General features: G+C 45.6%; 1 protein-coding gene across 3 annotated transcripts in view; it reads left to right on the forward strand.

Annotated features, from left to right (window-relative positions):
- Positions 1-627: 627 nt before the first annotated feature.
- The window catches only part of LOC143441382 (uncharacterized), a 158,206-nt gene continuing 144,151 nt past the window's right edge, over positions 628-14,682 (forward strand). The window contains exons 1-2 of one of the 3 annotated variants that reach the window (XM_076929374.1): positions 2,792-2,933; positions 3,764-3,944. In XM_076929374.1, the coding sequence (XP_076785489.1) occupies positions 3,913-3,944 (32 nt within the window). In that variant the 5' untranslated portion in view covers positions 2,792-2,933; positions 3,764-3,912. Of the gene's footprint in view, positions 777-2,791; positions 2,934-3,763; positions 3,945-14,682 lie in introns of those variants that run through there. The other 2 variants (XM_076929375.1, XM_076929376.1) reach the window with 2 other exon arrangements.

Here is a 14,682-nt window from a genome sequence, read left to right on the forward strand (position 1 = left end):
CATCGCTGAGAAGCTTCTGGAAGGACTCCACAAAGAAAAAATAGGTACCATTTCAACAATGTCAAATCCCGGGCCAGGTCTAGTGAGTTTTCAAAGTACAGTGAAATTTCACAAAGCAAGTGTGATGAAATGTGGATTCCCTCCATTTTAATTCACAGCATCAGCTTTAGGGTAGGTTTTGCACTCTGATCCTATTTTGAGAACTCCTACGTTGAAACCTAATGCCTTAGGTGTTCCATGGACCACAGTTTGAGAATCTGGTTTGGACTGAGTTTTGTCCCCTATCACCAAGGTTTTGTGAATCTGAAGTTCTCTCTGGTTACTTTTCACTGGACACAAGCATAAAGGCTGAGAACAGCTTTTATTTAGAAGTCAGAGCATCAAATCCAGAAGATACCTGGCGACCCTCTGGTGAACTCTATTGTCAGACATTTAATCCGATGATGAAGCTTTCTAATCTTGATTGGCCTGCTGTCTTTTTTCCTGAGGACACTGGAAAGTTATGAGCCTCCTTCAGAATTCTAGGGCTATCAGGGTAGAAGGTTACATAGGGCTGGGAATGGGCTTTTATAACCTGAAGTTAGGGAAAAACAGAAACAAAACACAGGAGGACCTTGCTCTTTGATCCAAGCAGAAGAAATCTGCTGGGAATCCCAGCCGGCCTTTGAGAAGAAGGCAGGGCAAGGCAGCCCAGGCTGCCACGTCACCTGCAACCTGACCTCACCGGGTCCCGCCCCTGTCCTCCGGGAGTCGCGAGCAACACCGGGCCGCTGACGGTAAGCGTTGCAGCCCCCGGCGCTGCAGAGCCATTGCGCCGTGGACCAGCTAGGGAGTTCGGCTCCTGCCGCGTCCCCCACGCGCCCGGGACGCATGCCGTGTGACCCGCTGGGGTTGGGGTTCAGGTTCGGCTCGGTGGCTTCCCGTCTGCACTTTGTCTTCCGCTCTGGCAAGCGCTGTGGCTCTAGGGCCTTGCACTGTGCACACACTAGGGAACACTCCCGCTTGTGTCACCCCACCTCCACCGCCTCAATCGTCGCCCCTGTTTGTCGTCTTGCCCTCGAATAACCCAGCCAGAGTAGCTGTCTGCTCCTCCCAGACTCAGCTCAGGGATCGCCTCTAGGAAACACGCCGGAAGGGGGAGCTTTGGGGTAACATGAAGGCTTTTGTGTCCCTGGAGGCCCGCCTTCCACGCACCTGGTTTTAATAAGTGCCCAGGGAGAAATATGGCTGGCGGCCTGAAGCATCCCCAAGAAATTCTGTCCACTGAAAGGATACTTGCCCCGGGACTCAACGTGTGCAGCCTCACAGAGCGAGGGGCTGCAAAAGCCTGGCGCACTTTTCAACTTTATTTGTAGCCTAGAATGAATGTGGATTGTAGGGATGTTAGAACCGAGATCTAAGCAGCCGTTAAACACTCATTCATTAGCCTTGAAGATGAGGAGACTGCGCAATTATGCATGAAGTATATTCCCCCCTTCCAGTTCTAATCATACAAAAAAAAAAAAAAGGCATATTGAAAAGAACCAAGTAACCACCCTTCCTATACTCCCACCTCCCTAACCACAGGCACATATGTAACTAGTTGCAATTAGAGGTACTTTGCATTTTCTTTTCATTTTTGGAACTAGAGGGCTAAATTACAACCCCACAGAAGGGGCGTCTTCTTAAAGTTCTGAGGAAACGATCTTACAATACAGATCTGACTGGAAGTCAAAGATTCTATCAGGCTTTTAGCCTATGTCATAAAAGTTGAAAGGAGACAGGACATGAAAGGCTTTGGCAGAGAGACTTATGAGATGTATAAATATAAGTTCTGTATACAGCCACATACATTTCCATTGTGCCCTTGCCTAAAGCCAGGAGGAAACATCTACTTAGCACTTTGATCGTTACAATCTTAAGAAAATATCTCTCACCCTACTATGTACTAGAATTTTGAGACCATTAAGTCTTCATAAAAATTTTCCTAAACCCTTAGTCAGCATTTAACCCGAGGCTCCCAGGTCTTGTACTTCTGCTTCCTCTGCCCTGCCCTTGCTTCACTCACTTGCTACCTCCTTATTCAGATCTCAGCTCACAGACCCATTTCCCTGACCAAATCAAGCACCATTTAAAGCACCGTTTGGGATGATCCCAATCATTTGATTATTGCCTATTTCAGAGAGGGTGGAGGGGAGGGGAGGGGGGAGAGAGAAGAGGGAAAGAGAAGAGAGTGGGGGAGGGGGAGAGGGAGAGAGGAGAGAGACTGGGAGGGGGAGAGGGAGAGGGGGAGAGGAGAGAGAGTGGGAAGAGGAGAAGGGGAGAGAGAAGGGGAGGGGGTTTCTGGAGAGTAGGGGTCAGTTTTATTTGCTGTTCTTCTGGAGAACATCACTCCCACTGCATCCCCACTGTCTACTGGGGCTGGAATTTAGTCAACCCTGTAAAGGGTTTGTAACCTGAAGGAAACACGTCTGTTCTCTGTCCTTTACCCCTTGACTTTCCCTCTGGATGGCTCAGGCTCCATTGCTGTCTGATCTTTTGGCCTTTCTTAGGGTCTCATGTATAACATTCCGTTTTCACCCCAGGAATTGGGACTAGGAGGCAGCTGGGGCTTGGGGCAGCTTCTGCTCGCTGGGAACTTTGGACTGGAGAGAGGCTGGGGCTTTCTCTCCCCCATCAGCTTGGGGATAGGCAGACACATCAGCCCCCTGACCCTTTAGCACCTCTTGCATTCGCTGTTCATGGGAGGCTCTAAGGTTGGTGAATGGTGGGAGCTGCTCCTGAAAGATGTTCTGTTTGTGTTGGATTCCAGGCGCGGGGAATAATTAGGGGAGTGACATGCTGTTAAAGTTGAGGCTTTCCCTCCTGGGTCCAGCTACAGGGCTGCAGTCTGGCCTGCTTGCTGGCAGAGGACATGGACTCTCTGTGTGCCTCTGAGGAACCCGAGGCTGGAGGTAGGGGAAGAAACTTTGGAATTTCCCATAGTTCCTTCTGGATGGACGACTGCTGAGAAGCCCTGGAAGTTACTGATGTGAAGTGAAATGCCTGATGCTCCAGGCAGCTCAGGATCTTACAGGGCCCCTAGCCAAAGCCCTATGTCAAGTCAGTGTTTAGAGATAACAGTGCTGAAAGAACCAGATGTTCTGGGAAATGCCAGTAGCCAGCTAGGGAAAAAGTTATTTCTTAGACTGTCCAGCCCATCAGCCGGCGTATGGTGGTTGTTTAATAACTGCTTTTTGAAGCAGGAAACGTGTTTCCAGCCTGGCTGTGTCAGGGTTCTGCTAACATTAGATTTCATAAATACAGACCTGGGAGGCTAACTGCCTGGGTTCACAGCCCGATCACGTCACTTCCAAGCTGCGTCTGTGGGCGGGTAACAGCGTGGTGCTGATGTCCACAGGGTGAACCATGAGGACCAGAAGGACTGTCTAGTATAAAGCACTTAGGACAGAGGGTGGCACATGGTAACAGGACAAGTGACAAAAGTAAGCATGAACTAGACAAGGTAAGGGCTACCTTGTGAGGGAGATGGGGGACAGGGTCAGGAAGATCTCCTCAGCTACTTAAAAAATGAATAGTTCGGCTGAGTATGAAGCTTCATTGTTTCATTGTTTATATGTGTCTGTGTTTTAGCATTTGCTCAATGTGTAGTTAAAACATGAAGACTGCACTCTCCTATGCAATGCGCTGCCTTTCAGTACTCCTAAGCCCACTGGGGCATTAACTCGGACAACCTGTCTTACTCTTGCATGACTTGGTGAGGTAGTGCTGTTATTGTTCCCAGTTCACAGGTGGGAAAACTGAGGCTGAAAGGCTTGTCCAACCACAGGATTTCTCTAAACCTTGAAAGAGAATGTGTCCTCTGGCATTTCCCAGGGTGACCATGCAAACCCATCTCTCATCTGAGTACATGTCTCAAGACACATTTTGGAAATGTACCCACAGACCGGACCTCCTGGAAAGAAGTAAGTCTGGTGCTCTGCTCTGCGTTTGATGCCTGTGCTCCTCCACAACTGTAGCCAGGATGCCTCCCACCAGAAGGACCAAGCACAGGAGGCTAGGTTTAGGTGTCAAGGTTGGGATCTGCCTATTTTCTTCCTGTGGCTGTTCTAGGCTCCAGGTCACCATGGATTTATTCAGTCTATGGAGAGTACAGTATCCACTTTGAAAGGAAGATGAATGAGGATTTCACAAGTGTCTTTGAAGAGTTGGAATATTACTGGGATGTCTTCCTTCCAACAGATACATACCACTCTTTTAAAGACCTGGAGAAGGTTGAGGTCCTCTTTATATTTATTCTTGGTGCTCGACTACTATCCCTATTTGGACACTGTTTCTTTAAAAACAGAGTCCTTCCATTTGGAGACATCATGTGTGTCATTTAACACTGGATCATCCAGATGAACTGATCTCCAGGACTGGGAAAGCGCTCATGAACATGATTCTAGTAAAAGCAAAGGCTCCCCATATCAAAAAGCCATTCTTGTGATTTTTAAAAAGCTAACAAAGTAAACTTAACATAAAACATACCATTTACACCATTTTTAGGTGTTCAGTAGTGATAAGGAAACTGCCATTGCTGAGCCACAGTCACCACCAAGACCATCCATCCCAAAGACTCCATTGCCCAAGGTCACAACTCTGAACTCATTAACCTGTAACTTCCGCAGCCTGCTCCTGCCAGTCACGACCCTTCTCTTTCTCCGCATAACTTTGGCTAATCTGCACTTCTTATATGAACCTCACAAACATGTATGCTTTTGCACCTTGCTGATTTTATTTAACATGATGCCTTTGAGGTTCAGCTGTGCTATATATCGGAACCTTCTTTTTAAGGCTGGGTCATGCTCTGCTCTGTAGATAAACGATTCATTATTTACTATTCATTTATTTGCCCATAGATACTCAGGCTTCTGCCTCCCTGTAATCAAACTCTCCAGCCCCTGCCTGGATCGGCCTTCCACACATGCTGGAGATCCCTCATGAATCTGTGTTAATTAGGTCTGAGTTGATAGAAAAATTACAAACCCTCTCACTAAACTAAGATGTCAAATTGAGTCCATAAGTTCTAACTTCCATTTTGAAGTGGCCATGGGTAGCTGCAGCTGTGTACTTGAGTGGGACTTTGTAGGGGGAGCTAGGCAGAGACTCCTGGCGGAGCTCCCGCTGAATTCTGTAGGGAGAAGAGCTATCTTAGGGGCAGCAGTTCCATGCTGGGGCCCTGTGCAGTCCAGGTCTTGGCAAAGCCTCAGGTATTTCTGTCCAGAGGTTGAAAAGTCAGCTAAACTGGTTGGAAATCCAGGCCTGGATTGCACAGAGGAGGGATTTACTTGCTTCTCAGACACATACTGATTGGGGGCTGCTGTTGGGTCATAATGGTTAGAAGGATAGATTAGGAAAAGACTAAAGGAGGATGGTGGGACAGAGAGACGTAATGTGACGACCCATAAATACCACTTCCCTCAGTTCGCCTTTCCACCGTGTCCTTCTCTTCTCTCCAAGGAAAGGTTTTGAGTCAGAGAAAACCAGTTTGTAGTTCACAGGTATTCCTATCTTCAAGGCTGTGTTAGCAGTAGGCACTTGATACTTTGTATTCAGGGACAGAGCTTTGTCTTCTGTACTCATGGGTTCCCACATAGAGGTACTTCAGGAAGCACAATGAACACTCAGGGTGGCTGAGAGGCTTCTCCAATGTTGGAGGGAGTCAGCCGAATTCAGCATCTCCGTGTGGGATGTCCATGAACTATTGGCCCGAGTAGTTCATAGTTTCAAAGTGAGGTTGTGCTGCATGCCTCTCCATGACGTCATATCTTTGGGATGCTGGGTTTTCATTGAGTGCCTGACAAGCATAGATAGAGTTCCTTGTAAAATTCATTGGAATAAGAAACAGTAATGGAGGAGACATGGGGGAGTTTACTGTATTTTTGATTGGCACAGTGGTTACGTGGATATTAAGTATATTAAAATTCCTTGAGCTGTTAAAAAAAAGAGAGAGCAGTAGTGTTCTTGTTGATTATCAATGCCCGATAAGTGATTGTGATTAGTGACAAATGGAATAAAAGTAGTACATTGAAACTTTTATATGTACTAATTTTTCAAGCAGGACATTAGTTAGGACAGAGATACTTAGTTCATTGACTTAGCAAATAGAACTGTTAGCATTTGCCCATCCAGGGCTATCATACAAATTACTGACAGTGAAGATACTACGTACCAAGAGAGTGTGGGAATCTCTGCTTTGTTCTGTCAGAGAATACTCCAGATGTTGTATTTACTTTTAAGTATATCAGACTCGGGATTGGAGATGAGATGGCAAAAGAAATCAAACTCTGCTTAGAGATTTTCCAACGTAAATCCTGCAATGGTTAATGTTAATAATCAATTTGACACAATTTAGAATGACCAGGGAAGGTAGTCTCCGTGAGGGATTGTTCAGGCTATGCCTGTGAGCATGTCTGTGGTGTCTTAGTTATGTTATTTGAGGTAAAAAGACCCACCCACTGTGAGTGGCACAATTCCTTGGGCAAGGGCATCCTAGACTGTATAGAGAAAGCACCCTGAGCGACAGCACACATGTGTACATGAAGTCATTGTCCTGTGAAGACTGTGTCACCTTGACCTCTTCAGAGTGATGTGCCGTAATCTGGAACAGCGAGCCAAGTCAGCCTTTCCACATTTAGTTGCTTTTGCCCTGGTATTTCATCACGGCCATGGGACAGGAAGCTAAGACCCTTACATCCTTTGGTCACATAATGAATATGGATTGGCTGTATAAAATCCAGAAAGAGGCAACATGGAAGGAAAAAAGCAGTCCACTCCATCACCCAAGGTCATGAGAACTGCTACAACCTGGTGGATATTTTTAGAATTTTTTTCCTGTGTGTGTGTGTGTGTGTGTGTGTGTGTGTGTGTGAGGGGGCCGGGGAAACTTCGATCATACATACTCGGTTGTTAATTTTAAAATTTTGTAGTTTTAGAGTCATCTCCCCAGTCAGCGGGCGTATACAGTCCAAATCACATGTAACGAATATCCATTGTTACTTTAAATAAACAACAAACAATTTCTAGGGAGAAATGCCTCAATTCTGAAACCTTTGTTAATTGTAGGGTGATTGCACTAACAGTGGCCCAACTCTGCCCCCTTGTGGCTGGATGCAGTAGTTAACCTTTTCCTTTAACTTGTACAGTGTGAGGTTAGGACTTGTATTCTGACACAGAATATAGAATGAGATCTTTTTAAAGGAATTCATAGTTGATAAGGAGATGTGAGGCCTCTATAAATAGGTGCATAACTATGAAATAAAATGAAGGTAATTGTTGTCATGGGAGCCACAGTTAAAATTCCATGTTGTCCTCATGATTAAAGGTCACGTCACACAGCAGCAGTAACAGAGGTAGCAGACATTATTGATTGCTTGTGACCCAGGAAGTACTCTTTGCATTTTTCATTGAAAGCATAGAATTTATCTCTTGTAGGTCTTTAAATACTGGTAGGATTTTGGCCTAGAGGGCTGATGAGATGATAAAATGGAGAGAGGGGACATGGAGAGGACGGAGGGAGGGGACAGTGCTCCATGCAGAGGATGGGGGGAGGGGACAGTGCTCCATGCAGAGGATGGAGGGAGGAGACAGTGCTCCATGCAGAGGATGGGGCGGTGCTCCGTGGAGATGGTGTAGGGACCTGCACAGAAAGAGCAAGCCTTTCAGATTCCTAGGCTGTGGAGTGGGCAACCACATGAGAGTACCTTAAATCCCATGCTAAAATCTCGACCTGATTTTTGACGGGCAGTAATTGGATCAGAACTGGACTTTAGAACACACTTCAGCAGTGTGGAAGATGAGAGAGTCTAACAGAGGGACCAGTTAGGAGGATACAGCAGTAGTCCAGCTGGGCTATAATACAGTTTTGAAGATGGAAAGGAGAGGAATCTGAACTTGGTTAGGATGTCAGCGATGAAAGTTTTGCTGTTCTTGGAAAAACCACAGTAATATCTGGTGAGCTTTGAGTGGAGGCCTGACTGTATAACTCAGCTGTATAGAAGCCTTGTACGCTGGCCCTCCCCTCTCCTCTAAGAAAGTCGTTACTTTAAGGACACCATGTAGAACACATCATCTAGCTTTTGAAGCCATGTAGCTACCTACTCTGTAAGAACAGGCAGGACACCAGATCCCCATGGAAAGGCCAAGGAGTGACCTCACACCCTTCTCTTTTCCAGTGGTAAGAAGGTAACTGGGAAATGGAGTAATAATTTTTCTCCTTTTCCTGTGTGAATAACGGCAGAGTTTCTCAGAACAGACACAAGCAGAACTCGGATTCCAAGGGTGGCAGAGAACTGGCTTTGTGTGGTGAAAGGAGACAGCAGCAGGTTTGAAGCTGTTTTAAAAGATGGCATAGCTTATGAGACGATGGAATTCAGTGTGTCTTCCACAATGACCAGGTTTAGTTACAAATGCTTCTTTCTCTCCTAAACACCTACAGTAGTGAAGCTCCAAGCAAGACCTGCCATTCTCCAGAACATTCTTGATGGGTTGAGCTTGTTCTGAAACGTAAATAGGAACATAAGTCGGTACTTAACAAAACTAGGGATGAACTCGATCTTACTCCTAGCGCTGTGTGGTCTGTCTTCACTGGGACCATGTGGACATGTCCTCAGAGTCGGAACAATGGTGTAAATAGAGGTCATTCTATTGATTGTGTCTTTCTCCGCAACCACCAGACTTTTCTGCCCCAACGGTCCTTTTAAATACTGCTCCTGGAGAAATTACCTTGAGCTATATAATGCATTTAAAAGGTAAACTAACTTGGATGAGGAAGGATAAGTTGGGTCTAGAATTCAGGAGGATTTACATGGCTTTTACCTCTGAATGTCAGAGACTGTTTTCTTGCTCGTGAGCAAAGAGGTGTGACTGAATACCATCTATGATAAAGTGAGTTTTGAGTTTGTGGATCACTAATTGACATGCTTGAGTTGTCTCCGACCTTACTGGACTCATAATTCAAAGCTGATTTGGCATTGGTATACAACGGTGTCATATTTCAAGCTCTGTGAGATCTGAGTTATGTACTACATCACTTTTTAACTGTTTAAATGACACTTGTGTTAATAGGACCTCGGCTTTAACATCAACAGGCAGATGGTTGGCTACTGAGTTTTCATGGCTAATTGGACACACATGTGCTAAATTTGCCCCTCTACTTGGAAGTGAAGGATTTTTACGAAATATGAGCAGATTTCTTTCCAATACCAGGCAGCTTATCTTCATCTGCTTGAGTCGTCTTAAAGACCCGCTTTTCAGCATCATATCTTAATGCGTTAACAGTTTTGGTTTTAAAGGGCAGATTTCTTTCAGTGGCTTAAATGAGAATTCACACAAATCATAACTTTTTAATTAAAGGCAATATGTTTTTTATGCCAGACATTCTGAAGAATTTCCAGTGACCCAAGAAAGAACACATTTCTGGGTTGGAAGCACGCATCTGGGACCCTTCAGAAGCCTGGCAGAAAGGCCTGATGGAGGATTTGAAACAGGAAAAAGATTAATAAAAACAATGTCAGGGCAGTTTTCAGCTTAAATGACGTGGGCAGTAACATAATTTTCTATATCATAGGATGGCTTTATGAAGTGTTGATGTTGCCAAATACTTCTAACCCAAATGTGTACATCTGACTTCCACTGGCTTTGGTGTTGCAAAGACATCCCTGGAAAGCTGGATATTCTGAACCGAAAACTAGCAGAAGTTATTATGTTTCAAAACAATTACAAGGAGTGTGACCGACAGACTGGAAAACAAGACTTAGATGTTTGAAACTAGAAGGATTCTCGAAAATTCTTGCTGCCCAGCCTTTACAGAGGCAGCTGTTGTGAAATTGAAGGCTCCTTGGGTGAAACAAAAAGACTTAGGGCACCAGAAGGTAGAGGGTTTCTAATTTAATCACTGCCTGGCTCTTAACTAGCCAGTCATCAAGAATGTGACCTCTCTGTTTCTGTTTGTCAAGTGTTCTAATGGTGGCTTTAACCAACTCATGAAGCTTTTGGGAGGATCCTAATCAGTGTATATAGGTGGATCTCTTTTCATTATTTACATCCTTTTATTTCCCTATTTTAACAGTTACAAAACTGCTAAAGCATTATACAGAGGTGTGCGTGTGTGTGCGTGCGTGTGTGTGTGTGTGTGTGTGTGTGTGTGTGCGTGTGCGTGTGTGTGTGTGTGTGTGCTGCACACACATATGGGTGTGGAGGTCTGAGGTCAACTTGAGGTAATTTCTTTAATTGGCTATCTTACCTTTTCAAGACAGGGTCCACCACTAAATCTGCAGGTCACCTATTCATCTAGGGCAGCAGTCCAAAGGCTCTGGGGGTCCACCTGTCTTGGCCCCTCAGTACTGGGGTCCCAGTGTGTGATACCACAGTCAGCTTCCATATGAGGGTTGTGGATCCCAACACAGGTCCTTCTTGGGCAGCAAGCAGTTTACAAATTGACTTTCTATGGATCTGAATAATAATGTGTAAATGAAGACTAACAACCTTCCTAATGCTACGACCCTCAGTTCCTCAGCTAATACAGTTCCATATGTGGTGGTGAGCTCCAATCGTAAAAATATTTTCATTGTTATTTCATAACTGCAGCTACACTACTGTTATGAATCATAATGTAGATATCTGTTTTCTGATGGTCTTAGGTGACCCCTGTGAAAGGGTCATGACCCCTTTGGGGGTCAAATGACCCACAGGTTGTGAACTACTGCCCTCCAGCCTTTCTTCAGTGGTTAGTTAGTACTTTGCCTGGGTGAGGAACTGTTCCCTGGATAGTAGAGACAGACAGATGGACTGGCTGACTAAATGGATGGTCCTTTTTGCTCTACTTTTCCTTCCTCCTCTGGAGAACTGTGCCAAAAATAAAACTAAACATGTGACTTGTGATTGTTTAAGAGTTTCAACCAGGTGCAGCATGCTGGGACCCATCCAAGTTTGAGCTGTGTACATGAACAGTCTATTCTGATAAGGGTCCCAGCTTTGCATGTGTGCAGGATGTCTGGTAGGATTTTTCCTGTGACAATTGGATCGGCTACCCGAAACCCAGTTGTAAACACATCTCAAAGCCAGAGACGCTTCCCTCTTCCCTTCTCTGCTTCCCACTGCTCCAGAGTTTCTTTTTGCATCCTTGCGGATGAAGGGTATCCCGGGAAGCCGAGAGGGGGAGTCTTCCTGTACACGGAGGGGGGAGAAATGACTAAATTCTTCCTTTCTTTCAAGAAAGGAAGGTAGATTTTTAGATTCCTGTCCTCTGCATCTGCGTGGTCAGCTGAGATGAGCCCTTGCTGGTAGAGCTGAGAACAGACATTCAGAGAGCAGAGTGACCTGCAGGGAGGGAGGTGGTGACCCCAAAGTTCAGCTGAGAATGACCGACTCTGAACTTACAAGCAATAAATGGTGTTGATCTGGAGGACAGAGAAGTTGTCTGAGACCCACTATTGTAGCAGGGATGGGACATTTGATAGTACATCTTCAAAAGTAGTATAGTCGAGCATGGAGCAGGGGCGAGGGGCTGAGGTGGGGTTTCTGGCCTCATTTGCTTTAGCCACAAAGAAGTTGGATTTTACCCAGCATATATCAGACTTCAAGGTATGTTTACTTGAGGCCAAAAGAGAGCTTCCTTCTGATACATCTCCCCTTGTTCCCTGAGATAAGTAAACTGAAGTTCAACATGGAGAAGTGCCATACCCCAGGTCACAGAAGTGAGTGGCAATGTCAGGACCCAGTTTCATTACTTCAGCACCTTATTCTAAACAGATGGGTAGAATTAGTTTCATGAATCTGAGGTGCATTTATTGAGTACCTACTGGATATAGCCATGCAGTCTCTCTCTCTTTTCTTTCTTTTCTTGTTTTTCCTTTCCTTTCCTTTCCTTTCCTTTCCTTTCCTTTCCTTTCCTTTCCTTTCCTTTCTTTCCTTTTCTTTTCTTTTCTCTCTTCTCTCTTTTTTCTTCCTTGGAAGGTTAATGCAGCTGTGACATCCATTTGGAGCCTTAACTGCCTGAAAACCTAACAGCCAGCAGGGGCTTTCTTGGGTTACCCCAGGAAGAGATCTTTGCAAGTCAAACACTATTAACTTTAATGAAGCAGCTTTGATGGCAGGGAAGAAACACTGTATTTCCTTAACAATAAACTACTCTGACAGATGAAAACAAACAGGCTCAGGATAACATATAGCGTTTCAGGGACCAGGCAGAACAGGGCCAATAACGAGCAAAGAAGGATGTGAATGAGCTTCACTCAAAAGCGGTGTTTCTCCATCTGTTGAGGAAACTTGTAAAAGGTGGGGCTGCCCCAGACACCTTTGCCAGGGAGGAATTTCTAAAGAAACCCAGTTTCATAGAGGGGCTCATGGGAGACTCACTCCACAGTAGCCATGGGGTCTGAGTGCTGCTGGTGTTCTTTCCTCAGTTCCGGGGATCTCTGTGCACTCCTTGCCCGTGGGTAACCTGCCTGCTGCTGACCTCTCTGTGGGCTGGCTTCCCAACTCCAGGAACCTGGAGTGTGTGACTACTGTGCAGGGGAGCTGCTGGGACTTACTCTCTCTTGACAACTCCTGATGCAGAACTTGGCCTAACCCAGACACGCTGCAAAGCCCGTCAGGGGCAGGCTAGGTTTAGTGCTAACACCCACTGGAGGCTGTGGAGAGGAGTGTGCAGATCATACCTGTTCATTAGCCATTAAATGCATCCTTCAGCTACACTATAATGATGGGTAATTAAAAGATGATTTTAATTCTCTGTGAAGCCAGGTCAATTACAAACTCCCTGTGTTACACGCTTTCCTTGGGGGGCAGCTTTTGTGTGTGTGGTAGGGGAATGGATCGTGCAATTGTGCTTTTGAACATTTGAAGAAGTTTGTTCCTGCCTTTTCCCTTTCAGCTCTACAGCCTTCCCACAGAGCTAGTTTTCCTATGGCTCTGCTGGTTTGCCTGGGGTCACATGTCCATTAGGCACCAGTCAGGACTGCATGGATGTCAAGGGACTGAAGGGTGTGTCTGTGTGTCTGAGAGAGACAGCAAGACAGAGAGACAGAGACACAGAGACAGATGGGGACATGAGGAGTCACAACAGAGTGAGAGCCCACCTTAAATCGCTTGCAGAAATGCATTGGTAATTCCAGGGCTCTTGTTTAACCAAAATGCCACGGTTTTTTTTGACTCCGAAGAGTCTTTTGGCAAGATTCTTAGTAAGTTATCCACTCTCCTGCTTTCGTAAGGATAGTATTATATATATTATGTAGATACGCAAACATTTCATTCTAATTGTAGACTAAGATTTTATTTACTCCTCTCTCTCTCTCTCTCTCTCTCTCTCTCTCTCTCTCTCTCTCTCTCTCTCTCTGCCACAGTGCATATGTGCATCTCAGAGGACAATTTCCAGGGGTCATTTCTCTCCTGCCACTGGGATTTCTGGGGCTTGGACTCAGGTTGTCAGGCTTGTGTAGTGAGCACTGTTACCCAGTGAGCCATTTCCCTGCCTCTCATTTTGTTCTTAGAAGACACACAATCATCACAGAGGCTTTTGTTACTGTAGTCCCTGTGCTACAAGTTAGGAGAGCGAGGCTATGAAACATCCATTTACTTCCCCAAGGTCACACAGCTACTAACTGTTCTTCCAGAGTCTGCGCTTGTCCAGCTGAGCCCCACTGCCCTGGGTTTTTGTTGTGAGTGTGTGACAGCAGCAGGAGGAGAGGACTTGAACTGACCAGACCTCAGGGCAACAACGACTCAGCAGCAATACTTACCAGGAGCGCTTACTGCTGTGCTGATGTTCATCCATGTGATCTCATGTCATCATGACAGTCGCATTGTCAGGCTTAAGAAATTCCAATCTGCATGCCATCATGAACTTATGGTTTAGAAAGACCCGTTTAACATCGCTGGGCTTCAGTTTCCTTATCAGTTAAAAGTGGCAGTCATAATTCCTTCACAAGAAGGTGGTGATGATGAACAAGATAGTACAGAACGCCCGTTCTTTGGAGGTGACTCCAGGAAAATGACGATCCCATTCTGATGCTGTAAGCTATTGCTATCTTTGCTTTACAGACAAGAAAACAGAGCTCAGAGAAACAGACCAAGGGCATCTAGTAAATGGAGAACTTGGATTCCCTCACCTACCTCAGCCATCATTAATCTCAGTCCCTGGAACCTTGTCCTTACCCAAGAGCAGTGAGCTCCTCCCCATGAGGGTCTATGGAAGACACTGACCAAAAAGTCCAGGCCATCCAAACTTCCAACCGTGTGATTCGGAGACGCTGATACACATGCACCACTAGACACCGCACTGTGGATGTTCACATTGGATCCTTTCCAGTGCTGGGGCAGTGGCAGGAAGCCACCACACCCAGTCACCTCCACATCCCCGAACTGAGGAGCAGACAGCAAGGTGTGCTGCACTGTGCGCAGTTAATTCCATGAGTGCTTTCACATTTGAATAGGAAACAGGCTTTGTATTAGTTGGTTTGGTCCAGATGCAGGCTGACAAAGGCCTTCTGAGTTTGTGCAAAGTTGGCTAGGCTAAGCTACGAGGCTAGATCGGTCACTTGTATTAAATGCATTTTCAGCTAGTGTTTTTACACTTGATCTTAGCCAAAGCCGGTGTTTCTAATGTGATAGATTTTCCAGGATGTAACCTCATAGCAAGCCGAGGAACTTCTGTAACTAAAC

Source organism: Arvicanthis niloticus, chromosome 2 (assembly GCF_011762505.2).
Source record: "Arvicanthis niloticus isolate mArvNil1 chromosome 2, mArvNil1.pat.X, whole genome shotgun sequence".
NCBI lineage: Eukaryota > Metazoa > Chordata > Mammalia > Rodentia > Muridae > Arvicanthis > Arvicanthis niloticus.